Genomic DNA, 27847 nt, shown 5'->3' on the forward strand with positions numbered 1-27847 from the left:
GGTGGGGGATGTGGCACGTCGCGGTGCTGCCGGGGTGTAGCTCATTCCTGATGCCGCTGTTTGTCGCTGAGTTTTGAAGAGATTTATTGGCTGGCTCTTGCTAAGCCACGCTTGAGTAATCCGAGCTGCTGCGCGCCGTGGTGAAGCCCGGAGGGGGGGAACGTCACTCCCTCTGGCAGCGGAGCTACATTAGTCTTCCAGCCCTCTAACCATCACTACAGCGTCGGAAGCTGCCGGGTCACAGCCATTTGCTTTGGAAAATTGGCGATGTTTGGTGCTAGAGATCGATTACCCTTGTAATCTTCCCCCCCCACCTCCTCCTGCTTACCCCTCCCCTACCCGCCCCAGACAATAGCGTCCGAGCTCCTCCAGGAAAAAAATAGAAAAGAAAGCAAGGAAAGAAAGAAAAAGAAAGAAACTGAGGGATGGATCTGACTCCAATAGGAAAAGCGTGTATCTAGAAGTGGTGCTAATGGGAAGAGATTTCCGAGCTCCAGAGGACGATGATTTGTCACAAAGGGTAGCTGGCTCGGTGCTTTGGGCTGGAGCCGTTTAGGAGATCCTTGGAGAAGTCATTGTGCACAGAAAACCGAAGACCTGTACAAACATGCCTGTTCGCAGAGGTCATGTGGCACCACAAAATACATTTTTGGGTACAATCATACGAAAATTTGAAGGGCAAAGTAAGTTCTCTCTTTCTATCTATTTTGCTACAGTAGTTTGATTCTGCTTGTGACTAAATGGACAGCAGCTCCAGACTATTTTAAGTTTGTAGCTTGTAAAGAAAACCCCAGAGGTAAGGAGGGGATCCCTAGCAGGAGTAACACTGTTTTTGATCTAGAATACAGATTACCGACTTGAATTACTGGGCTTTTTTTCCCCCCATTTCAAGGAATAGTTTTTATCTTTGACTGTATCCATATTGTATAGCTATAGAAGTTACATCTCTTACCTTGTTCTGAACTGGTGCGATGGCTCTAAAAGCAGAGTGTACAATCTTGTTGCCTGTGCAATGTCTAAAAAATCAGCTAGATTTATTATTATTGTTGTTATTATTATTAATTATCATTGTCTTTTCAAAATAAAGCAGAACAGTCAGACTCTGATTTAGAGGAAACATAATACGCAGAGGAGTTATTAAAGGGAAAATACTCTTACCTTGTTGTCATGACTGCATTTTAATATAGCTGTCAAATATTTCTGCTTTGTTTATGCACGCCTAAAATATCTATCAAACCAGTGCAAATGCATCCTCAGGGAGAGTCTGTGAGATCTTTTCCAATGCAGCAGTTTACTACCTGTCGAGGAGGCTGAAGCTGAAGTGCTTTTCCTGGCCGGAACTCTGGTTTACTGTTAACAGTAAGAGGGTAACACTTGATGCTTAAGATGAATTTCGTTTAGAAACAGCAGTTTTGATATATGTACATTTATTTAAATATTTAGCATATTTTTAGTATCAGTCTGGTGCAAACCGTTACAGCTAACTCTGGTTTATATACTTCATTATACTTAAACCCATGTTACCAATTTAATATTTATAGTATTTGAGAAAAAAAATGAGGACGGTGTTTGTAGTCCTAATTTATCTAAATGCTAAGTCAGTGTTGCTACTCGAGTAAAATTTTTATGCAGTAAAGTGTATATATTTTGAAGAGAACAAAGCACTACCTACTAACTAGGCAAGTGATAGTGAAAATTCAGCATGATTGAAAGACAGTAGAAAAAGCAAGAATGAAAGCTATATTTCTCTCTCCAAATATTTCACTGTGTTCAAAGACAGAATATCTTTAAAATTTTCAAGACTTGCACTGCTAACTTGGTGCCACGTAAAAAGTCTTTTATAAAGCAAGGGACCTACTAGTGTGATTAAGTAAGCAGAAATTCATGTTATTAACAGTAAATGTATCAAAGCTGCACATTTATAATTACAATGGGAATAGTGTGTTATAGTGGTAAACAGAAACAAATGAAATAACAATTGAAAACGTTTGAACCTTTCTGTCAGGTGAGGGTTTGGGAAGGGATGATGGACCGAGGCACAGAACTTCAGCGGACTGTGCAAAATGTTTCCAATATCACAATCTTTGGTTTTCGTGTACCTTCATACTCCTTTTTTTTTTTTACTAAGGAATATTTTCTTTTATAAATGCAACTTCTAAAACAATCACAGAGGAAAACAAAATTATCATGTTCTTTTTTAGATAGTTTTGTTAAAATACTGACTATATACTTGCTGTCATTCACCTCAATGAAAATCCCTACAGAGTAGACTAAGCTGGTTGGACCTTGTCCCAGGAAGCCCTTCACTTGAGTAGAGCCCCCTTCCCAAGGCCCCACTTCCCCCCAAAAGAAGCTACTAACTTTTCAAGGACTTTCCTGGAGTTACGGCTGACAGGATGGCGCTCATCACCTGGGTTTCAGTGAAGCTAAAAAAGACAAAATTTTGAAGTCAAAAGGAGTTTTGCAAAAGACTTGCATAATCTGGTTTTATTTCCTTAAAAGACAACTATCTTCATCTTTAATGTATTCTAAACCTATTGAAGTTTCTTAAAAGCTATGGATCAAGTTAGCTACATTAAATGACTGAAAATCTCTGCATTTCAGGCATCCCAGGGAAAAGAAGGGCTGTTTAGCGTCCATCCATGCAATCGACACTTTATGAAATGTTGAAAGAGTACTAAAAAATGCATCACTTTCTTTTATTGCAGATAAAAAATTCATCATTGCTAATGCTAGAGTGCAGAATTGTGCTATCATCTACTGCAATGATGGGTTCTGTGAGATGACCGGGTTCTCCAGGCCAGATGTCATGCAGAAACCTTGCACCTGTGATTTTCTTCATGGGCCGGAGACCAAAAGACATCATATTGCCCAAATTGCTCAAGCACTGCTGGGGTCAGAGGAGAGGAAAGTAGAAGTCACCTATTATCACAAAGATGGTAAAGTCTGTTTTTGTTTTCAAGACTTTTTGTGTGTCTGGTTATCAGTTGATTGGTAAAAGAAGTGTGTATGATCTGCTGGCCAGACCCTTTGCTGGAGCAGTGTTGTAATTTCTCTGAAGTCCAGTGAAGTACACTTAGGTATACCAGTAAGGGAATCTGCCCTGAAAGTAGTGGGTGTATAGAGTATATCACTGTACGCTGACTCTAACAGCTGAATGAAGCTAGCAGTGTGTTTGCAAATGTTGAACAAAAGTTCTCCTCTCGGTCGGTTTAAAGCAGATCTAAGTCTCCCAAAGTAAACAGCCCTACAACAATGAACAGATAACGCAAGCATAGGGGGGACATCCTGTGAATGTTAATTTTTATGAACTGTTTCATCTCACAGGACACAGGAATGGTGTATTAGTTTCAGGGAGCTTAACTCTGCCTGCCTCACACAATTGGAACTGTGCCTTGATTAATGCAGTATTTTACTGGGAAAAGTACAAGATTAAAAGTAGCAAAAAATGACCTATCATGAAGAAAGCATTAGCTTATAAAGAAAGGGACAAGTCTTTTTCAGAGGTGAGTATTGTGAAGTTGGAGTACCTACAACTGAACCATAGAAGTTGTCCTAGAATTGTGTTGTCAGAGTAAAAATTTTGGGATGGCTAAACTACAGAGTTTCCCTGTTATTCAGTGAAGACTCAATATATAACTGTTAACACTATTGCTGATATAAGGAAGAATGGCTAAATCTGCTATGCTGATGCTTTTTTCCTGTTAAGAACATAAAATGGATAAACGACTGTATTTGCAGATTAAAAAATGCATACACATGAAAACTAATTATGATACATAATAGTTACATGTAGGGGTTTGGGTTTTTTTTCCTAATTACCTAGGGTTATTTACAGAAATATCCGTCTTTCAAACAAATCCAAGTAACGGCTAAGTGTGATGTACCTTATTCTGTCTTCTGCTGTGTACACTCTTGAGAGAAGGAAAAGGAAATTCATATTCAAATGCTGAGCTTAAATTAGTTCTGGAGAAGCGCCAGTGTGTTGTTTGCATCAATTTTAGAATCACATGCAATGGATGCTCTCGCATTTTAAAGTCACAGAGTTAAACCCTGTTCTCAATAATTCTGTTGTTATTTCGGAGAGACTTAAGTAATATTATTTTTAGCTTAGGCTGGTATAATTCAGATAGGACTCAGGCCAACCATTCTACCGACGCTACCAATATTTAAGCATATTCTTCTTAGCACATTTTCAGTAGAGTCCTTTATTCTTAGATCTGGTTCAGTGGTCTAGAGCAGATTTTGGTGAAGATTTGTTGTTGTAGCTGTGCCTTGAACATAGATTTCTCAGGAGACCTGACACAGTGTCTCTTTTACACATCTAGCCTGTGTTTGTTTTAACTTGGCGTGTGTTAAAAATAATATTGCAAAAGGAGAATGTCATTGCTAACTTTCACAGCCACCAGCCTGGAGCACTGTTTTGAGATCTGGTCGTTTATAAGTACCTCAGTCTCCCAAGATATTACGAAAGAGGGAAAGGCACTTAACTAAAGCACTGCTTATCTGTCAATTACCATAAATATATATTTTTCTAAAATGCTGAAATCTGGCATCATGCAACACACCATAATCTGTTTGAGGCAAACCAAAGTAAAACTGTCTGTAAAAATTGCCTTATCTTTTGTAAATAGTTTTGAATTTTGAAGCACATTATAAATGAGAGTTATGGATTATTCAGTGTAAACAATCTTATGCATAAGGGTTCTCAGTAACTTCACTTCTGTGAATAGTTTCTTTAAATTACTAGACCATATATTTGAAGGTTAAGGAATTTCAAAAGCTACAGACAACAGTTCTAGACAAATTTGAGTTGAATGCCTCAAAATTTTACTGGTCAAAATGTGAGCAGGATTTACCGTGGGCACTATATGCACTGCTAAATTTAAACAAATATAGGTGAATTGTTTTGAATTGTAAATATCATTTAAAATATCAAGTCACTGATTACAGGCAAAAGTCGACAAAATACAAGATAGGTCTGACACTCAAATGTGTAAATGTCTGACAACTTGATCATTTGAATGTACAGTCTTCTTTGTTTCATTCCACATAACGTTCAATTTCTTTACAAAATGTGATAAAAAGTTCTGAAGTTTATGTGGTATCATAAAATTGAAACTACCTCTATGATGGATATAATAAAATTCAGTAAACATATTAACATATTCCAGTTATTCTAAATTCCTGAAAAGATATGCTTCACTTTTCATCTTCGCTTCTTCACTTACTTCACTTTTTCAAATTTGCAAATTTGTTTTTGCAATGTATGGAGTATATATATACACGCTATAGATAACACACTCTATATTATAACAATATACAGAATGGTGATACCTAACAAGCACTTCCTCCAGGTTGTGAAGCAAAATGAATTTAAAGAATTTTCTAAAAGATATGCTTCACTTTTCATCTTCGCTTCTTCACTTACTTCACTTTTTCAAATTTGCAAATTTGTTTTTGCAATGTATGGAGTATATATATACACGCTATAGATAACACACTCTATATTATAACAATATACAGAATGGTGATACCTAACAAGCACTTCCTCCAGGTTGTGAAGCAAAATGAATTTAAAGAATTTTCTAAAAATCTGAGAGTCTAGTGTCTGGTTAGTAGCTTATTTTGTACTGTGTGCTGTGAGTGAATATGAGAATATTTGAAGAGGTCAATACCAGCACAGTTAGAAATGTAACTTTCTCCATGTGAGTAACCCAAGTAACTCCAATGAACTACCCGCTGCTTGAAAGTTTGATTTGACATTATATTTCATAGCCACCCATTGTATAATATTTAACATAATACTAAGCATACAGAGGAGGATGGCAGCTCATGAAGGTGTGAATCGCTTGAGGTTCCACCGACAAGAGTTTCTGAAGACCATATTACACAGTCCTGAATAAATGCCCAGTGAATTGCAAATAAAACCTTATTCCACATCACACTATCATTTACTCTACATAAGCCACTGATTATATTAAAGATTATTTTAATATTTCAAAGTAAAGCAAATGTCAGTAGGATCATATATCCCCTCACTTATAAAGCTAATCTGTCATCAGAAATCCAGCAATGCAGATATCAGAAAGGGAATCACTCTATAACTAATGCTTTTTCTTTTTAATCCTAAATACCACCTCACATAGTTTCAAAATGTCACAGCTTTAAAGTTCAACTTAAAAGGAAATTCTTGCACTAGAAAAATGGCATTGCATACATACTGGGAATTAGGATTCTGATGTTCTCTACTGGTCTATAGTCCACTTTTCTAGATGAAAGAAAGTGCAAGTTTTTGAGTTTTAAACATCTTGATGAGGCAAGACTGAATGCTGCTGTTTGTTCACCGCTTTAAGGTTTAGGCCAGATCACACGCTTGAAGAAAAGGGGGCAGAAAGACAGGAAAAAATTTGTAGCAGGTTGATTTTCAGAAAATGGCAGTTGCTTGAATCCACACTGCCTTAAACACGGCAGACAGAAGATACGGTGGTCAAAGGGGAACGCAAATTCGATGTATCACAGTTTTATAAATGTGTTACCTGGACTTGGCACGTTTCCCTTTCCACTGTGCAGTGTGGGGAGGGTGCAGAGGAGAGGGGGAGAGTACTTGTGATAGCTTTGTGTAATTGTTTAGACAGCATGGAGGTGGGATGCCAGCATTACTTACGCACCCAGCAGGCCCTGTCCCAACCACACTGGTGCCCTGTCTTCACAGAAGTTTTTAATGTTTGCAGCTAAAAGCCTTACTAGCTCCTCTTGCAGTATTTGTACCAGAATAAGGTTGTTAATATAGCCTACATTTGGTTTAATTTCTCCTCACTCCTTTTTTCTTTTCGAAGCGTATTTACACAATCCAGGCAAAGTTCTAGTCCTCTGTCCTGTTAGAGTAGTGCCACAGTAGGTGATTACATAGTTATCAAAAGAATGAATTACTACTGAGAAAAATGGTTAATGGGAACAGATGGATGCCAAAACTAAGGGTCCAAATTTATAGGTTCTCATCACAGAAGAAGCTCCACAAACATCACTGGATGTACTCGTGGGATTAAAGACTCGGTAAATGTCTTTTTAATGTAAATATCCCTTTTTAAAAAGAACAATAGATAAATACAGACAAATCACAAGAACTATTATTTTGAAACAGATTTTTTTTAAAGTCTTGCCCATTAGGCATTAACATCTGCTTAATTCAAAAATTATACTCTGATATCAAAGTAGCAGTATAGTATATTGCTCACTATCTCACAATTTCATTTTCACAAATCATATAGCTATATGATCTGTATTATAGTTGAAGGTAAGATATTGTTTATACAGAATATTAATTTTTACTTTAATAAAGTTATTTGTGGTGAAAATATTTGACAGCTCTTCCTTTGAGGACTCCATTTTGCAGTTTAAGTCATTATTGCATAAATCATTCTCGACAGCTGTAAAATATTGCTTGAGGTGGTAAAGCTGTAAAGCTTTTGACATAAAAAGTATAATTATTTGGGGATTGAGAATGGATGTATGATAATCAGAAAGGATTGTATCACACTGGATACTTTTTTACTTCTTACTCTACGTTTTGTGAACAACAGTGGGCTATATCTAAGCTTACAGAGTATACTTGTTAAAGGGAGGTAGGGAGATCATTTAAGCTTCCCCTATACACGTCAGATATTCTAGGGATAAGAAGCACTACAGAAGAGTCTAGGTTTGAGCAAAGATAAGATTAAGCAATTATTTGCAGAGTGTTTACAAACCTCACAAATTACTTGCCACTTACCCCATTTGAGAAATGTAATTCGCTACATTTGACTGCAAATTAAACATATTTGTATTTTCAAAACACATTAAGATTCCAAACTAAGATTTTTAAGGCCTTCTAAAGCTCTTTTTTGAGGATAAGAAAATAAAAAAATGTGTAAACATACTGACAAAAGAAAGTGAAAATGGTATTAAGTGTTCTAAAATAGAAAGATCAGGACTTCATTTAGGACGTCATCACCTAGACTTCAGCCAGCATAGGCGTTTTATCACCTGTTTGTGTTCTATAAATGCTGTGAACCTACCGATCAATTAAAAATACAACTGAAGAGAAAGACCCTTGCATGTATGTCAAGTCCCTTTAGATTAGCTCTAACATGAGGGTCAGCAAGTGCAGTTTTGACTGTAGATTCAACGCTTTAACCAGAGCTGATGACAAAGGTCAATGAATCAAGTCACTGTCTAATACCCTGCTGCTGTAGTTGTTCTTGGTTTAAGAAATTCTATCTGACTGCATTTTGATAGTTATGCCCCAACAAAAAGCTGCCCAAAAAATGTGTCTTAATGCAAGTTTTTTCCAAATATCCTTAAAAAAAAAAAATCTTGGATCAAATCCCGAATGTTAATGAAGGTGTTGAACTATAGGAAATGGATGACCTTTTCTTATGTCTGTAGTGTAATATTTCTACCTTAGGTTTTAATACTTGTTCTAAGAGACAAGACTGTCCCTTGTCCCATTCAGTATTGCTGTTTTTGCAACAGGGAGCACCATCAGCAGTGAGCTGATACCTCAATGATCAGAATATCTCATTTACCCATCCCCATTTAGTTATGGCTCCTGTGCCTGCCCAGAACTGTGGGTCACTTCTTATGCACATTTCACATGGGATACCTAATGATTATGATAAAGTAGCCCTCAGATATTCTAAGGAGGTTTATTTATGGGCCAATTTCAATCGTATTTTTCAATTCCTTGGCTTTCCAATAGATTCTTTTTTCTTCTCAGGTTAAGATGAATTTATTTTCTATAAGAAGGGGGCTTTTATAGAAGATCATTTTTCCCATTCATGTATTCCTGTTAATGAGAGACAGTATCTGAATAAAAAGGAACAAAAATTAAATTGCCTTTACAATTATTCTCTTTGTCAGTGTTTAGGGTCAGAAAGGTATGATTAAATATATCTAATTTTAACAAATAATGAAAAATACAACTGCTATTATTATAGCTACTGCATCTTTAACAGAAAAAAATCTTACTCAGTTTGGAAAAATCTCTTCTGACACTTTTAAGTTCCTCCATGGCACAAATAAAAAACCTGCAGGCTACTGGATCAGGAGGAGTCTTTCATTTCAGTACAGTGTCCAGAGGGAACTCTTCTGCCACTGGACTTCCACCGTACAGTTTTACAGCAGGATTCAGAAAGTCACGGGGTCAACTTACACTAATCAAGGGACCCAAATTTCCCTTGCTTGAGCTACAAAGAATCAATGATTGCTGACTTTAAAGAAGAGAGTCCCACAGTGGTAAGAAAGGTGTCACATTCTGGAGTCAAATGTCACTGGAAGGTTACGATATGATACACGTACTCAAAATTAAAGTTTTTCTAAGCTGTTTAGAATGATAATATCCTATGGAGAAGAGTTTCATCTTTTAATTAGGCATTGCCTGACAAAGTTTTTTATCTGCTTTGAATATGTTCCTTTCAGTTTTAGTGAAAGCTATTTTGGTAGCTAACAGAAGCTGTTAGTCTATTTTTTGGTGTGGTTTCAGATGATTTTATTGTGTCCTCTTTCCATCTTCAGTGTGCATCCTTTTTAACGTTACATTCTGATAAGAGAGTTATTCCATACTCCTAATTTGCATTACCGATTGGTTCTTTCTCTTCTCCACCAAATTGGCCCATATATCAAAAAGAGATGCAGAGAGCAAATCAGACATCATACCTTGCAATAGACATGAGGGAAGAGCAACTGCTTTTCTAGTAGCAGCCTTATGCATATTTGGTATTATACAAACTTCAGAACATCACACTTTGAATAGTACCAGTCTTGACATTGGTGCTGTTCTCTCTGGTTTCAAGCAATGGAAAGAGAATAGTGGTGTGGATTAGATTTTATCTTAGTGGTTTCAAGTCCAGTTTTAAAGTGTTCCCTGCATATTTGACTTAGTGTATGACTCAGTCTATGTGCTAGGCAGTCCATATTCTTCCCAGCTTCCCAGCTAAGTATGGAAAAAACTTAATCAAGGAGTATAGGATTCAGAGTAGTAAGACCAAGCTGACTATGGAAATTGCTAACGCGCTCTGGAAACTGCATATCTCAAAAGCAATCAGAACTGTAGCTGTGAACCTAGATCTAGGCAGAGCAGATGCATGACAATGACAGTGAGGTAACGTGGCTCTATAGTTACAGCTGGTTTCACACAGTGTACCTCTCTGAAAGTTCACATCTCTGAGGTGAGAAGTACTGGTGTTATAATTTTCTCTAGTTTGAACTTTTTAGTGTCTAGTATAGTTTTTGTTTTAAAGGCAATAACATACATATTTGAATTATTTCTTAGAAATTAAATTAAAATTTCATTTGGGAAGCAGAATTGCAGCCATCACTAGTCACAAAATGCCTTTTGACCTCCAGCATTTCCATAGATACCCCATTTTAAGCTCCCTCACCAACTTTCTGGTACAATATAGCCTTTTCATTTCTATTTTTCTTAATTCATTAATTCTGTAATCACAGTGAAATCTCATCGGTAAAGATCATCACAAAGGATACCAAAATTAAATCAGAAAAAAAGTCAAAGTAAACAGTATAAAGGGGAGGTCCTCTTGTCTTTTTCTGTTTCATTAACGAGACTCTAGTTATAGATCTCATTATACCTAGTTTTGATAATGCCCTTGATTATAGCACTGAAACGTTATCCACAAAAAGAATATATTCCAGCTTCATTGTTAACAAAAAGCCATCATATCATCAAAACCTAAAGGTGGTGTTTAAATGTCAACATTATTAACGTATTTCATTGCTGATAGTTGAGTGGGAATGACCAGAAGAAAGCTTAGGCCAGAAATCACAGCTGCCTTCACTACTTCCCTACCTGCTGAAATTTCTTGCTTTCCCGTCCTTGTTCCTCCATAGTTCCATAGCCAATAGTAATGCTTTCTTTTACATTTTGCCGTGACCTCATTTAAATCCCTGATTTGCCACATGAGACTGCAGTGGAAACCAGAAAGTCTTGCCTAAATGGTCAGTTCAGTTCACAGAAGTAAACAAGAGTTTACTTCAAATACTGGGAAATTAGGATTTATCATAATACCCAAATACACTGATCCTTGACAATATCAATTTATGAAATGTTGGCCTCTTTAGAGCAAATGCATGGGACTATATAGTAACTGATTGTTTCTGTTCCTAGAAGCACTAAAGGCCTGAGAGCAAGATATCAATACCTGCACACACAGGTCTTGGCTTGTGTATCCACGGCTTTCACAGAATTAAACTGCAAAATTTAATTTTTGCAACACTAAATATCCTGATCTAAGGTATTAGAGCACTGCTGGTAGAGACATTGTGCCATTGCTAAGTAGTATTAGCTGGACCTGAGCTGCTACATACAAAGACAACAAGTTATGAAAGAAACATGCAAAACAGACAAAACCTTCCTCCATTTTAATCCACAGGGTAGAGAGGCAGAGATCACTTCAGAACAAGAATAGATATATATTAGGGTTTTTGCCTTTGTCTTATACCTAGGCTGCTTGAAAAGCAGTTAATCATCATGTAAATATGTTTCATCACTAACACACATGTTCTAAAGCACTTATTCCCAGCTGTTCTCAGACTTTGGAGTCTGTGCCCTTTTGAGATTATTTATTTCTTAGAGCATTCTCTGCTGATTTTCATTCAAATCAATGCAAGTGTATCTCTGAAAATAGCTTGCAAATTTCCTCCTTTCAAAACTCATTTGTGCCAATCTGCTTTACTCCTTCCTCTCTGGAAAAAATGCCAGATAATCTCATTAGTATTTTGCATGTTTATGGCTGTTGTACAAGAAAGCATTTCTTTTTATACTTTCAAAAGAACATGAAACTCAGTAGTCCATAAATCCTATTGTCATGGTATTTAAGGTAAAATACTGTTGCAGTTCTGTCTACTTGCTTGAAAAATGGCTTTCAATTCACAAATGGGAAAGAAAGAAAGAAAACCTAAAGTCCATGTCATTTTAAATAATGATAATAAAAGAAAGGAAAATGTGTTCCTTTTTTTCCATCGTAAGTGCCCAGCATTATTTTTGCATGATAAAACATACCAGGAATCAATTTAACACTAAAGTCCATCCAACAGAAATGACAACACTTCCCAAAAGGACTATTTCTGGAGTCAGGGACAACATACCATATTATGTGAGAGAATAACAGCCTTGAAGTACAAAACCAGGTATCTATAAATCAATATCTGAGCCTTCTCTGTGGATTAATGGAGTGGCTCATGAACTGGTGTGAAAGACAGCCTATGTATAATGTCAATCCTGAGTCAGTCCGTGCTGGTCCATAGTTCAGGGCATCCTTAGTGCTTCTGTAAGTTATACTGATTGCTTATGGCAACAAGAATATGAGGTGGCACAGAAGCGGCTTTAGTGTTTTACCCACAGAGTTTCAGAGAAAAGTTTTGTAGAGGGATAAAGCAGAGTTTGAGTACTCTTTGTGGGTGACCACAAAACTGTAGTAAGACATTGTTTCTCTTTATCCTAAAACTTGCAAATCCCTTCTCTCATGTCAGGAGTAGAACTGGGGTCTAAGGAGCTGCTCCCAAACGCTTAAAACGTTAATTAAAAACTACTAACTGCTACTGCGGCTACAAACAGAGTTAGTGCCTGATATGCGTGATGTTTGCAGATCAGGCGCTAGGTGCAGGTGGCATCCGCCTTCTCTGGTTACTGTTTATTTAAAGAGGAAAAAAGAGGAAGGAATACATGGTCCGCAGACAACTATTCTTCCTAGCTGACAGGTATGCAATTCTATTTTATAAAAATAACTACACAAACCAAGAATATTACAGCTGAGGGAGCTTTTCAATAGACCATGCAGGTCTATTTACATTCATTTCTGGTTGTCTTTTGTCCTCATTTGTAAAAAAAACAGATCCTACAGAAGCAGAATTGCCAGTAGCGTCACTGTCTCTGCAGAACTCGACATATGCAAAACATAATTATTAGCCAGATAAATACCTTCTGTGTGGCTGCTTGTATTTCAAACATGATTTCTCTCACATTTGAATGTGCAAGATCATTTGTCCCTGCTTCATGGGAACTGAGTGAATTGTTTCCCTTTTCAGTAATATTTTGGTCTTACTCCCTTTTCCTTTCACCTTGGGATCATTTTCCTGTAAATAAAAAAAGTTGTGAATAAAGCATTTTATTTCCACTTTCTGAGGAATTTAAGAAAATGTATCAACTGGTTTTTGAAATGATGGAGAAATAATTCTACATGTTTAACCTTGATTGTTACCTGGAAAATAGATTATCCAAAATTTTTTTGCCCCTTAGGGGCCACAGGCACTAAAATATCAGACAACTAAAGTGTCATAGTTACGAAGATCACACTGAGGTTCAGTTACTCCAAGGGAAAGGACTGACCTGAACTTTTGCATGTAAAAGCAAATTTAGGACTAGATTTTCAATTATATATATTGTTCCATATACATATTATAAAAGGGCACTTCTCCCTCTCAAGAGGTTTAACAACCACTTTGAGGAGCTGCCAAAATTACCTCCTACCCCATCACCGAACCATAGAATACAAACTGATATTCTATAGTTCACAACAGTTTTACTAATAAAAAATTATTCTTATTAAATACATTCAGTCACAGGAAGTCTGAACTGAACAACAAATTAAAGTGACTCCTAATGAGCTGATTGACTAATGCAGTGAGTCTCTTACCTTGAAAGACAGATTATTCTTGAAAAGCTCACAGTTCCAAACCCTCATTCTCTCCTGTAGTTTTGCACTATCCTCCTCTCTTTCCCAAGACGGTACATCAAGGTTGCATTGTAACATTTCCCAGTATAGACAAGAGTATTGTGTATGTATAAATAAATGCTACAAAAGCCCCCAACCCCAACATGATCAAGTTGATGAAATGGATAACAGAGTGAGAATATGAAATGATATTCAACGGGGAATAGTTCTGTAAAACAATCTTTAATAGGAATTGCACTGAATAGGAATTATTCTTAAATGTGTATCTCAGACCACAGGCCAGGTCCGAGAAAAGAGACACCCTAGGATGATGCAGTTGTGTGCATGTCTCTGTCCTGTCTGTAATAAAGGATAATTTCTAGAGGAACAACATCTTCTGCTAGAGAGGATACACACTGTAATGATCCTCAAGTGCTAGAATGGGGTTAGAGACAGCTGGGGTTATTCTGAACGGCAGAAGGGGCCAAACTGTTTCCTTCTCTTGCCACAGGGTTAAAGAATGCAGAGGTGGAATCAAGTCCTGTTCATCTTTTTCCCATGTAAGCCCTGTATCAAGTTCAGCCCTCAGGGTTTCCAAATTTGATACAGAAAATAGAACTGCCAAATAAATGACAAAGAAAAAAATATAGGAGGCGTGGTTAAGAAAGTTCAGTGGCTGCTAAGCTCACACTTTTTTCAAACAGACAAACTTACCATTTGCAAGTGTCACATTGGACTTTGTTGTGATAGTTGTAGCACTTATTCAGGAGAACCATGAATCAATCATACAGAGCCTATGAATCATTCTTAAGCCACATTGACATTTTAAAAGAAAGCAAAACTATATTTTATCAGAGCATTATTTGTCTTCAGCTGGTGCTGCATGTATCATATAACGAACAAGGCTTTACTTCCTTCCCAAAACAAAAAACTCCCACTTTCCAAACATTCAAATAACTGAAATTTCATTAGACTCGAGCTTGATTCAGCTTTTTAAGTGTGTATAACGGAGTCTGTCCTCCATGATCCTGAATACTTGTGAGAGTTACATAAACTTACCAACGGGAAAATGGACATTTCTGCAGGATATAATATACCTGTTCAGATTCAACTAGCTCATCTCTAAACTTGATATATTAACCAGGGATAGTCTCATAACGTAGCTTAGATTGTAACTTTTTCCTCTCTTGGATTTCACCCTTTGTTTGTATCTTGTTTTTTAGAAACTGGCACAATCTGTATAACAAGTAATGCTTTGTTTCACATGAGAATCTTTAAATAGCAATCACTCAGCCGTGTTTGCTTTTGGAAAGTGTTCTGTTAGCATGGCACATATTCTAACTCATATATAACATTTTACCATTCCAGTATGGCAACAAAGTCCTTTTGTTAGATTGGTCTTTTATAGCCATCATATTTTCATAGAATCAAGAAGAATTTAGGTCAGGAGGAGACTCGGGAGGTTGTCCAGTCCAGCCTCCTGCTGAAAGCAGAAGCAACACAGAATTCAGACTAGGTTGCTTAGGGCTTAGTCCAGTTGGGTGCCAGGATGGAGACCACACTGCCTCTCTAGGCAGCCTGTTCCGGTGCTGAGTTACCCTCATTTTGAAACTGGTTTCTCCTTGTACCATGTCAGGACCTCCCCCATTTTAATTTAAAGCATTGTCTATCATTCTCCTGCCATGCATCTCAGTAAAGAACCTGCCTCCATCTCCTGGTAATTTCCTCATAGCTTCTGAAAGGCTGTTATTACATCCCTCAAAGCTGTCTCTTCTCTAGGCTCCTGGCCAAGGCCAGTTTCCTCAACCTCTCCTCACAGGACGTGCTCTAAGTCTATATCCATCTTGGTGGCCTCTGCTGGCCTCACTCAAGTTTATCAACATCTCTCCTGTACTAGGGGTCCAAAGCCGGAGGCACTATTCTAGGAGTGACCTAATGAGCACTGAGGAAAGGGGAAGTATCACTTTCCTCAATCTACTGGCTATGTTCCTGATGATACAACCCAGTATGCTTTATCCTGGACACAGTTAGACTCAAATTTCTCAAGAGATCCCTGACTCAATCCTCTTCCACTACCTTGAACCCTGTCTCAAGATTCAAATTTTCTCCCAGACTGAGGCAGTGAACATGTAGAGTACCTAAGCTTTATCTGCATCCAGTGTCACTAAATCACCCTCCCCACTCAGCAGCAGGCTCGCATTATACTTGTTTATTCTTTCACTGCTAACATAGCTAGCAACAGAAGCTCTTCTTGTTGCCCTTGATATCCCTAGAGTTTCAAGTCTAGCTCAGCTTTTCCTTTCCTAAGACCATCCCAGCATGTCTGGGCAGTGTTACTGTATTCCTCCTTTGCAGCCTGCCCTTGCTCCCACCTCCTTTATATGTCTTTTTTTTTTTTTTTTTTTGCCACTAGAGCTCAGTCATGAGTTCCCTGCTGAGACAGCTGGTATTCTGATACATCTACTCATTTTTGTGAGTATTTGGAGGGACTGCTATTGTGCTTGAGGGAGGGTGTTTGAGCTATACCCTCTGGAAAGTTTGAAGAACTAATGAGTTAGTTACCATATTTTTTCTTTTTTTTTTTTCCTTAACTCAGTAGCCCATATGTAGGTACTTTACACATCTTTTATTATACTAATTGGCATTCTGTACTACTTTTATAGAATCCTCTTACTTGAATGTTCAATATTATGTCAAGCTTTATACATGAAATATTACGTAACCTAGGTATACTTATGCATACAATAGGAAATCCTGTTTACATTGTACATTAAAGATGGTTGAAATTGCAACCTAGATATTGTTTGCCAGAACATCTTTTCCAAATGTCGTTACTAATGTGTTACATGGTATAAATTCCATGTTGCTACCTGTTTTATTGTGCGGAACTACATGCTCAGTGTTTTCCTGCATTGGAGGTCAATCTGCCTGGCCTGTTAGGCATCTGCCCAGTTTTCTTTGGGAGATTTTTTATACAAACATGTGTGTGAGTTTAGAAGAAAACAGACATTCTAATGCTTACTTTGCCATGGATTACAGTCATCTGAACAGCTTAATGCTAAAGATAATCACAATGGAGGTTTTCTTGTAAGTTTTAGAAGCAGCTAATCAATTATCTTACACTGGGAGATAAATGCAACTGCCACTGGCAAACAACTAGGGCATCCCTGGCACACATTATTCAGCACTTCATTCCCATCATTAAAGATGTGCAGAAAACAGATCTTCTAAGAGAGAAATATTTTTCACATCGTGTGGAATTCTTGTAGTGGCTTTCAGTAGTGAGGTACCTTCATTGAAACACTGTCTCGACTCAGAAGAAAAAGTTTGTTGCTAACATTTCCTTGTATAGGTCATGGCAAAAGACAGCACTTTCTTCTCCATTTCTCTTCTGCCACTTTTTATTTCACATTTTCTTCAAGAAATGATAGATACAGTGATTTTTCCTATGCTCTTTCTTCCAGGTTAGTGACTAGGAGAGATAGAAACCTGCTATTTCCTTCAAGGGTTAACACTGCCCTTTTCCTTTAGGCCTTTACCCTTCCCCTACCCCATCAAACAACACAATCAATATCGCAGTGTGCTGCCTCCCTCCTGACAGGAGCTCAGCACATCTGGCTGCCAGCATTGATGGCACTCAGCACCCTGCTGGAGCTGCCCCCTAACACATGGAGGATAATGTCTCAGCAGCAGAGCATCGGGAATCCTGCGGCTTTTGTGGTACTGCAGTGATGTCAGATCCATAGTTTTAAGCAGTGCCCCTTCAAATACCCGTCATTTAGGGATGTGATTCCATCTGAGGATATTAAAAAAGGTAACTGAGACATGATCTCACTGGTTTGTCACCCCAGTTGGATGGCCTGACAGCCTATTCAGATTTGTAACCCATTCCATGTTTTCTTTCAGTTCTTTATATATAGACAAGGACTGTTAAACAAACACAATGGGACAATTAAAGCATATTTAATGAATGTTATTAGCGATGAGTTCAACTGCTGTTTGAAGGTGTTGATAAGCTTCATTAAATATACTTCCACTGACTAAAAGAGCACTGACAATATTTTTAATTTTATTATTAAAATAATTTTTCTCCCTACTGCTTGCATATTTGACACTTACAAATCTGTTCTTTTCCTGCTGGATTTTATTTTTAATCATCCTAATATGATGTTAAAAAGTTCATCGATAAAACCTGCTTTACTGACTGTCTAAAAGAAACTGTCTTTTACTCTCTTCCCATGTGACAGATAAAAGTATCTTGGGGGTGTACAACAGCAGTTCCTGGCATTACATTACCAATGCTGGTTGCCCCTACAATCAATTAATTTGATGATGCAGAAGAGAACATATCTAGCATATGCATTACAATATAGTATTATGTAAGGATTTCTGATTTGGTCTTTTTTTTTTACCTAAGTGTGTTTTTTATTTCAACTCAGATGCAAAGCCATTCCTACTTCGACAGTAGTCAATGAGAGATTCACACATTGACAGTATAATTGCAATCATTTCTGCATGTAACAGATACAGTGTAGTATTCAGGGTAGCTACTTGTACGTGCTTCGTTTCTGCATAGGGTTAATTTAGTGTGCATAGCACTGTGACATATGTCTTATTTTTCATTTAAAAGAATGAGAATATACAAATAACTTCTCATTCTCGGACTGGACCAAATTGTCATTGTCAGATTACCCATTAATAGCCGGTTGCAAATATTGACTTGTTTTTGTCAAGAACGGTTAAAGATGCTTGGCCCTACAAGGCTCATATAAAGTCAGAATGTGACCAAGAGCCAAATGGACGGCTTTTCTAAGCCTTGTTTCTGATGCTGTGCTTTGCAGAGGAATACAGTTATCTTTACAAACAGGTATTACAAAACAACTTACCCTTATGACTAACATAACTTCAGAAATGGTGTTTACTTCCCAGTTATTTATGGTCTTTATCTAAAACAAAAGAAGTGTAAACCCAAACTCCCAAACCAAGTAAGTTTCACTTCTAAGACGGTGTTTGAATAACTGAAAAGCTTGTGTGTTTTTATTTGGATTTGAAATGCTTGAAAATATTTGGTAGTTACATATTTGATGTTAAGATATTTGATAAAGGCTTTACAAGTATATGCTTTTAGGAGACCTTGTTGAACAGATCACCCTTCTAATGATCAGCGAGTTATTCTTTTTTAGATACACAATATATTATAATGTACATTTTACAAGCAATTATGAGAGCAAAATAACTTAGAGGTATTTTAAAATTGAAGTAATTTCATACTAACTACAGCCCTAATCTGTAGGGTTATGGCATTTTTATTATTCTTCGAAATTACCATTTTCTCCCTGAAACCCAAGACAGGGGAATATAATAGGAAATTTTAGAGATCAGGGCAGTGAGTTCAACCATGGAACTGTCCAGGTCTTTTGGCTGGGAAAAAGAAGTGTATTATTTTAAAGTGGTAATGCTAAATATAAACCTTTTTTGAGTACAGGATTGACAATTCCATTAAGTCTACCTAATCGGCCTTTCTGAAGTGAAGCAAAAAGGGTATGCAAAATCTCTGGCTAAAGGCTACTGTGCATCACCCCAAATTGCTTTTTCCAAAGCCTGCAATGGTAAATTAAGCTTTCCTTTCAATATTTTAGGCAGTATAGAGGCCTTCATGCATACCTGTGTTGGAGGATGATAGTTTTTTACATTTTAGGGGAATGAAATACCAGAACTGTGATGCTGAACCCAGACCAGGCATCAAAATTAACATGCTATCTCTTAGATATTATCTGCAAAGGAAACTTTCCAAAAGGGATTAAAGAATTACAAAGAAAGTTCATTATTACCTGCCATGGACATATCATCTATATATTGTAGAAGAAAAAATTACTAAAGAAAAATAAAAGAAAAAAATTAAAACAAAAGGTTTTTGAGTCTGTCCTCTTCTGCTGTGCTACCAGTTCTTTGAGCAAACTGACAATGTTCTTATGCAACAGCAGTGTACAAAGGAAAAATTTAATAGGATTGAATCAAGTTGAAATCTGTTTTAGTTGTGCAAAGTGTATCACCCTTCAATCAGTGGTGGTCAAATCAAGTCGATTTTGAGAAATTTTAGGATCTCAGGGCTATAGTCTTAGAGTCATTGAGAAGTTTATGTGTTTAAGCAAGTGGGAAAAAAGCATGCAAAAACCTGCTGGAGAAGTTCCTAGTTAGCTCCATGCATAAAGCTCATTTCACCTTTAATATTACTACAGCTTTCAGCGGGGAGAGGAAGGGAAATGTGGATTCTCAAGCATACATAGAATTACTTTTTTTCTTCTGTTGAAATTCTCTTTCAACTCAACATAAATAAAGCAGCTGGTATAGTCATATGCTGAACATGAATCAGCTGAGCACACCTGGCAAGTAGCTGTTTACTCAATCCTGTAGTTTGCTAGTTAGCAGGAATCATACTGTCTTTCTTTACAAAGGTACCCACAATTTTAACCCTGTAATTTTTTTCAAATTATGAGATGTGTTCCCCTTTCCTTCAGGCCAGGCGTTGCAATGCATGGCCAGATTTTCAAGAAAAGTTTACTGAATTAGAATACTCGGCTCTGTTCTGTGAGGATTTTGATTTTGGTTGTTTATGGGGTATGAAAATAATGGCCTGCGTTCTGTGCCTAAATGAGAGCCGATCTTTTCTGAAAATCTAGCCTGAGCTGCAAATTTAGGGAAGTTATAAATCTGATTTGCTGAATAGTTCATGGTTGTTTTTTCTTTCTTATATCATAGAGGATCGATCATCTTCTGCAATTTTAAAACTCAGTAATATTATACTGCATCCAGTAATGTCTACAAATGCTAATATAGAAATAAATGTAGTATTAATGTTGTCTTTTTCATTACTGCTACTTATGCTCTTTTCCATGTCTTTTTCATGTTACGTCTAAAATGAATATCATAGGTATGGTAAAACACAGAAGGGACAAACTGCAAATTCACTACTATTCTACAAATTATTTCTTCAGAGCAACTGGCAATATCCAGCAGTGAATACTCATTGGTTTTGGTACCAATGTTGATTTTTAGCTTTAATACAGTTTATGGGAAATATAGTAAATAGCTTCAGATATATTTACTATGGTGGTTGTAATTACTCATAAATATATATTTATAATTAAATTGGATGCCTAATACTGTTTATCAAACAAGGATATAGTCAATATTACTGTATGAAATTGGCTTGGCTCTGTATTAAAGTGCAAAAGTCAAACAGAAAGCTTGATGTAGCACTTGAATTGGAGCCCTGTTCAGACTTCAAGAGTGAGCATCCTCTGGAGAAGCTGTATATTACAGACCATTCCAAAAGGAAAGAAAGCAAATATAAGCACTGTAAGAAATATATAAGCACAATAAGAAAGCATGTGCATAAATGACTGTATGAGACTGCATGAAATATTTCAGTCCTTGGCAGAACTGTGGGATAGCAACAACAGAAATATTTCCTTTCAGGCTCCACCCTACTAACTTTTCATGTCATGTTTCAACTGAGTCATTTCTGCAAATGCTGAATTTCTCTGTACCCAGATTTAAAATAGCTGAATTCAAAAGCAGGAAGACTGGCTCGGACATTTTTACTCTACCATGAGAAATTTAGATCTGAGTTCTGTTGGAAATTCAAATACCTAACATCTTCAAAATTAAACTTTCAGGGTTGGTTTGGGCTTGTGTCAGTAAAGAGCATCTTCATTACAATGATTATTCCAAACATACAGGGCTTATAGCCTGCTTAGAAAATAGCACAAAGCAAGCAGAAAGCACGCAAAAGGGCCACACAAGCAAATCTTGGATGGCATGTATCCACCAGGTGTGAAGAGAACGTGTAAAATTAACACATTGATTCCATGGGAATTGTTGCAAATGCCATAATTCAGGTTGGAGCTGTTTTTGTCTTTTATCTAGGCTTACAAGAAGAGTAGGAAGGTGAGCTAACACCCCTTTCCCTCATCTACCTTGACTAAAACAAGCACACGTTAGGCAGAGCAGAGGACTGAAAGTCAAGACTCCCTCTTGGAAGTGTTTTAAACTGTTTTTCTTTCTCTTGAACCTTGATAAAAGCATGGTTATTTACAGGATAGCAGAATGTCAGATTAATGATCTTTTCTGTAGCTGAGTAAAGATGTAAGATGTAAAGCAATGTGGTGAGAAGATGCTGTATGTAGATTATTTGAATGCTAGGTTTTCTTGATGTGCTTTTGTTTCACTATATTTAATCTGTTTTCTAAAGTAATTAATTAGAAAAAAATGTGATTAAAATAACTGGAGAGAAATTACCCAGGACTTTTTGATGCTACCTGATTAGATATTTCTGAAGGTCTGATTTATGATATGTACAGTGCAGAGATACTGTAATTTGGGCCAGGGCTCTTATTTACTCAGTTTGTTAACTACACTGCCCTAGATTGCCAGGTCTGTACAGTTTTTGTTGAATGCTCAGGCGTCTCTCTGCATTAAAAGATCACATAACAATAACAAATACTTCTGCAGGAAGCCAAGGAGCTGTGCAGAAGGGTCTCTGTGGACAAGCATCCTCTCCCAGTCATAAGAAGTAATCACCAAACAAGGTCCAAGGATTTCTAGAGCCAAGAATGAAAGGCAGGGTAGTGAGTAATGCCTGAAAATTCAGTTCACCTCAAAGGACAGTTCTTGATCTTCTCTTTCCTGCTTCTTCTTCTTCATCACGAGCAGGACACCATTCATCATCTTTGGTACAGCACAGGGACTTCCAGGAGAGGCTAAAGCAAGGTGTGCTGAAGAGCGTGCTAACAGCTGGTTTGGGAATCAGCTGTAAATTTCACAGCTGTTTTTTGTGAACCAGCCTGAACTACTTTGAGTGGTGCCCCTGGCTGTGCAGCTGTATCCACAGCACACAGGTGCTAATATGACCCAGATCCCCAGCACAGATTCATACACCTAGATGTGAATGTGGAGGACTATATCTGAGCTAACGCAGCTGGCAGTAAACTTAACTCCTCAGCACTCACCTTAACTATTTAGAAAATTAGAGTTCCAGTGTGTGGCAATGGAAAGACAACCTTACAGCAGCCTGGGCCCAAGAAAACTCAGAGATTTCAAGAGTCTCAAGTGTTAAGCCTTGGGTCCTCTGAAACTAGGGGATGGTCAGAGACTCACACTGCTTCTAAGAGCAGAAGCAGTCTTGCTTCACTATTCCTGTCAGCACAACCTGAGAATAAGTCCATGGAAAAACTCAAAAAGACCTTCTAACCCTTCTCACCGTACCCATCTCAGGGGTATTTTGTTGGGAAAGGTCTTTCACTGAAAGATCCTTTTATTTCTTCATATTAAAAACAAACTATATTTTCCTATCATCCTTCTGATGCATCAAGGTAATAAAGATGTCCATTTGATGTAAATTGAAGAGCATCTCTTCCTTTGGATTGCTCCCAAGTGCAAAATAGCTATTCTTGAAATCACCAACATAAACAAATTCTTTCCAGATACTTGTTAAAATAAAGTTTTGACTATTGTCATTTAGAGGACTCATCTCTGCCTGTTTCTTAATGATACAGTTTCATTGGTCACACATTATTTACAAACTTCCTTCAAATACAGGTATTACCTAATTGAGGTACATAATTCCATAGGGTACCTAAGGCAGGTTCTGCAAAGAGAGCTATAGGGAGGCACATGCCCTGCAATGGAAATGCAATAAAATCAACAGGAGTTCAACTGCCTGGATATAAAACGAAGACCCCCTCCCACTGACCTGCTACAAAAGCACTGGAAGCAAAGTGTGGCTCTCTGTGAAAACATCTCTGAAGACAGCAAAAAGGCTAGAAGAAAACATAGGAGCCAAAAGGCAAGCTTGGAAAAAAGCAAGCATTATTTCAGCACACGGAGAAGGCTGCTGTATCTACCAAGCCAAAATGTTTGGCTTCAAACTGCCAAAACAAGAATTGAATATGACTAAAATATTAAAAACTTAGGGTGAAAGTGACCTAAGATCAGTTTTTAACTTAAAAATGTTTGATCTTCTAGGGGGAAAAAACAATCAAACAAACAATGGAGAAAGATGGACATATATATGATTAAAATATTACTTTAATTTCATTAATTCTTAATGGAAAAATGTGACTAGTCCCATTGTATAATTCTCATTAATATCAGTAATTAATAAGGCTTTATGAAATGTGCAAAGAGGAAAATAAACAATATCAATATCTGAACTCAAATACTGATCCCAAACATCCCGTAATCAAGAAAAATATGGGCATAGAGTTTCTTTAACAAAACCTTCTTAAAATTTCTCAAGTTTTGAACTTATAATAGTTTTGAAATCTGAAATGTTGTTAAAAGTGAGTTCACCCTTAGATCTGCATTGTATTCTTACAATGTTCACTGAACCAATTGGAGCATTTTTGTGAGCAACAAAGAAAAACAGGTAAAAATCTTTTGACCTTCTAATATGTTTAACCTCTGAGATTCTCTGAAATTCAGTAATTATAATAGCTGATATCAAATTAAAGGAGAGACAAAATTCGCATTTTTTCCTGTATTTTATTATGCATAATATAATATCTTCATATAATTTTTAATATATCTTATAAGGAATATTAAAAATACTTATAAGATAAAAATAGGTCTATGATGTACTTACTATAGGATCCTATAGTATCCATTGTATTACATAAAAATCAAGAAAAAATCTATAGTGTTTTCATTTAATACACATATTTATAAAAGTGGACAGCCAAATAAGAATTTAAGATTTACTCATCATTATTTTATGGTTTAATTCTAAAAAAATTGTAATTACTTTTATAAACTTTTAGAAAACTTAAATGTCTGCCTTGCTTCCTCACAGACACCATTCTGTTTTTATAATTCTTCAATGTCTAGGCTGTATTTTTAAATTTCTGTTCATCTAAATGAAGGTACTGATACTCACTATTTCTAAAGGCATTGTTAGCACTGCAAACAGGAGACCAATTTCCGACTACCTTTTCTAGTTCCCTCTGCTCAGTTTAATGCTCTCCCCTCCAGTCTGTCTTTTATTCTTGTCATTTGTTTAGTTGTGTTTTGTTTTAATCCCAGCCAGAAACACCAGGATTTTCCTAACTGTACAGCCATACAGGCTAACACAGGGCAAATGTCAGACATTTGACAGTTTCATGGAAAACTGGATTACAATTCTGAGTGTAAAAGTATTTCTTGCTTCTTAAAGCACTATTTCTGCCACTGTCCCTTAACTGTATGTTCCCCAGAGCAGTATAAATTAGTCTATCAGGTAAGCAGAAGCTCAGGACAAATCTCTGACATTTTAATTAATATTGAAGACATCATTTGGTCCTTGCACAACTTTTACCTATGAGCTGCAGAAACCAAATACGTCAAGACCAACAGTTAAGTCATGATCAGCTGTGATACTTGTTTCAAGGTTATATACAGAAACCAAAGACTGAGCCCAGATTCCTATGGAGAAGCTTTTCATCAGAACTTAAAAGAACAGTCATTTTTTGGAAAAAATAAAATAACCAATGTTTGCACATACCCTTCTTATTACAAAATTTCAGACACAATTTTTCACTAACAACTAAAAAGAGGTAAATTGTAGTTCCAAACATAAATTTCCTTAGAAACTACGTTACCCATTATGTCCTAAATTATTTCACTGATAAAAATATTTCATGTAATACTTAGGTAAACAAGCAGGTGGTAGAAATTGAGCAGACAGCAGATTAAGAAACAAGGTCTGTATGAAGCATTCAGATACTTCAGGGATCAGGGAGAAATCTAACTAGGTACCTATATACATGTTAATTGTTTTTCCAGTCTTCCACTCGTGTAAAATGAGTAGATGGAAAATTCAAGAATCTTTATCCTTTGTAGCTTTATGCAAAGAGTTGGTGGATGGTAATACAAGCTTGCCTATTTATCAGCACAGTGTCACGTGTTGTACCCATTTAAAAGATGGCAGGGCTTTTGCTGCAGTGCCCCAGATCACCAGAATTCTTTTAACAGTCGCTTCAGTGCAAATTTTTTCTTAAAAACTCTACAGCCCAAAGAGACTGTTAGAAGTGCAAAACTAGAATGTGACCTGATACATTCATGCTCATCTCTAAGTACTTCCCAAAATAGTGACATACCTTTCAGATGTGTAAAAGAACAACTACTGTGTGCTCACTAACAGCTTGTAAGAGAATTTTGAAATATTGAGTAGGAGGAGAAATGACAGCTGACCAGGGAACAGGGTTATTATACTTTCTTTTTAAAAAGCATCGCTTGAACCACTTCCACAAAACCACTACTCAAGGTTAATGAAGCAAACACAAGCTTAACATTTTATCCTAAAGAATGAACATCAGATGCAGTATTATCTCTAATACTGCATTGCGGAATCGCTTCTGGGTTTCTGTCCAAGTCTTGGTGTGGGACTTGAACTTGTGGCTTCCTGGCCAGCTTAGAAACTTACTATGAACTCAACCATAAAGGCGTTCACTGTGCTTTGAATTATGCAGCAAAATACATACTGTTATAGCACAAATAATAGGAATGTTATGCAAATAATCAAGGGCCTAAATAGTACAGAAAGCCAATTTAAAGACTAAGATATGCTGCATTAAGTATTTTTATTTCTCTTAAAAATATTTGCAGTATTGCTGCAACACTATAAATAGATACTAAATTACAGTGGTCCAGATTCTCATTTATCCTGTTTTTACATCAATAGAAAAATTAGAGAATTTCTTCAAGCCTATTGCAGAAATAGGACTAGACCCATTAAGCTTAAGAGTTACTAATCATGTTATTGAAATTGTATTACTAATATTTAATTTAATACTTCTTTCAAAACGTAGCAGCCCTCCTTCAAGAGCTAAATATTCGTGTGGATGGCATAACTAATGTGTACCCTAGGACTGCAATTGTAGTGTGTGGCTAATAATGCTCTATTTGTAGTAAAGGTGACTATTTTGAATTCTACAGATGCTGTTATGACTGCTAACAGCTACTTAAATCTAGAGGTATAATTTGGCTCTGCATCCCAGCATCCAAATGAAAATAAGAGACAAACCTGAGGAATGCAATTTTTACAAAGGCTACAGATATCATAGTGGCTTTTTTGACCATGGTCTCAGAAGATACAGGGCCCAGAAGAGCTGATGAAGAAGCAGGACAAACTAATGCCAGCTTAGTGTGCCGTTTCTCGCAACAGCTAGCATTGGCAACTGTCATCATCACTCCTTTTGAAGGCTGCCCCAGATGTGGAAGCCACAACCAAAAGCTCCTCGATACACACAGCATTAGTAAGTGATTAGTATGCTATGGAAACATCAGAGAAACACCCTAATTCTACTGGATACCAGTTAAGTGCTAAGCACTCAAAACAAATGGAGTAAAGGTCACAAGCTACAAAGGCATTGTAGCAGCAGCAGAAATGGGCTGATAATCAATTGCTAAACAGGTAAAAAGAGAGCTTGAGGAGTTTTTATCTTGAAACCTTCTCTGCTCTTCCTAAACTTTCTCAGGTAGAAGGAGATGGTGTAGCTTCCTTTCATTTGCATTCCTGCCTGCTTTTCAGACTCATGCATACAAGAATGGAAAGCATTTGGTGAGCACTCGGGGAGTCAAGCACTTGCTTTGCTCTTGGTTTTTATTATGAATGAGTGTGAAGAATGGTGTGAACCACTATTTGGTGGTTCTTCTATTTGGTGGACTGAATACTTGAGAGGAAAAAAAGCTGTTCCGAGTCAAACCAAAACAGGAGTGTTGGACTGGGGAGGAGATGTTCCATAAAGTGAATGAGACAAAAAAATCCAAACCTACTGCTCCAAGGTGGGAAAGTGGAAAACTTTTTTTTTTTTTTTTTTAAAGTGTCAAAAGAAATCTTTTCGGCCACAAAATACCTCATCAGTGGTGCAATTCACAATTGCACACCATGAAGCTGTCTAAAGAAAATGTACTAACCTTTTAAAATTCTGTCCTGGTTTCGGCAGGGATAGAGTTAATTTCCTTCCTAGTAGCTGGTACAGTGCTGTGTTTTGGATCTAGGATGAGAACAAAGTTGATAACGCACCGATGTTTTAGTTGTTGCTAGGTAATGCTTACACTAGCCAAGGACTTTTCAGCTTCCCGTGCTCTACCGACTGAGA

At 37.0% G+C, this 27847-nt stretch overlaps 1 protein-coding gene across 1 annotated transcript in view; it reads left to right on the forward strand.

The window, feature by feature from the left end:
• Nucleotides 1-417: 417 nt before the first annotated feature.
• The window catches only part of KCNH7 (potassium voltage-gated channel subfamily H member 7), a 264891-nt gene continuing 237461 nt past the window's right edge, over nt 418-27847 (forward strand). The window contains exons 1-2 of the mRNA XM_009274902.1: nt 418-683; nt 2709-2939. Coding sequence (XP_009273177.1) covers nt 608-683; nt 2709-2939 — 307 coding nt within the window. The 5' untranslated portion in view covers nt 418-607. The remainder of the gene's footprint in view (nt 684-2708; nt 2940-27847) is intronic.

This window comes from Aptenodytes forsteri, unplaced genomic scaffold (genome assembly GCF_000699145.1).
Source record: "Aptenodytes forsteri isolate BGI_AS27 unplaced genomic scaffold, ASM69914v1 Scaffold255, whole genome shotgun sequence".
Classification (NCBI taxonomy): Eukaryota; Metazoa; Chordata; class Aves; order Sphenisciformes; family Spheniscidae; genus Aptenodytes; species Aptenodytes forsteri.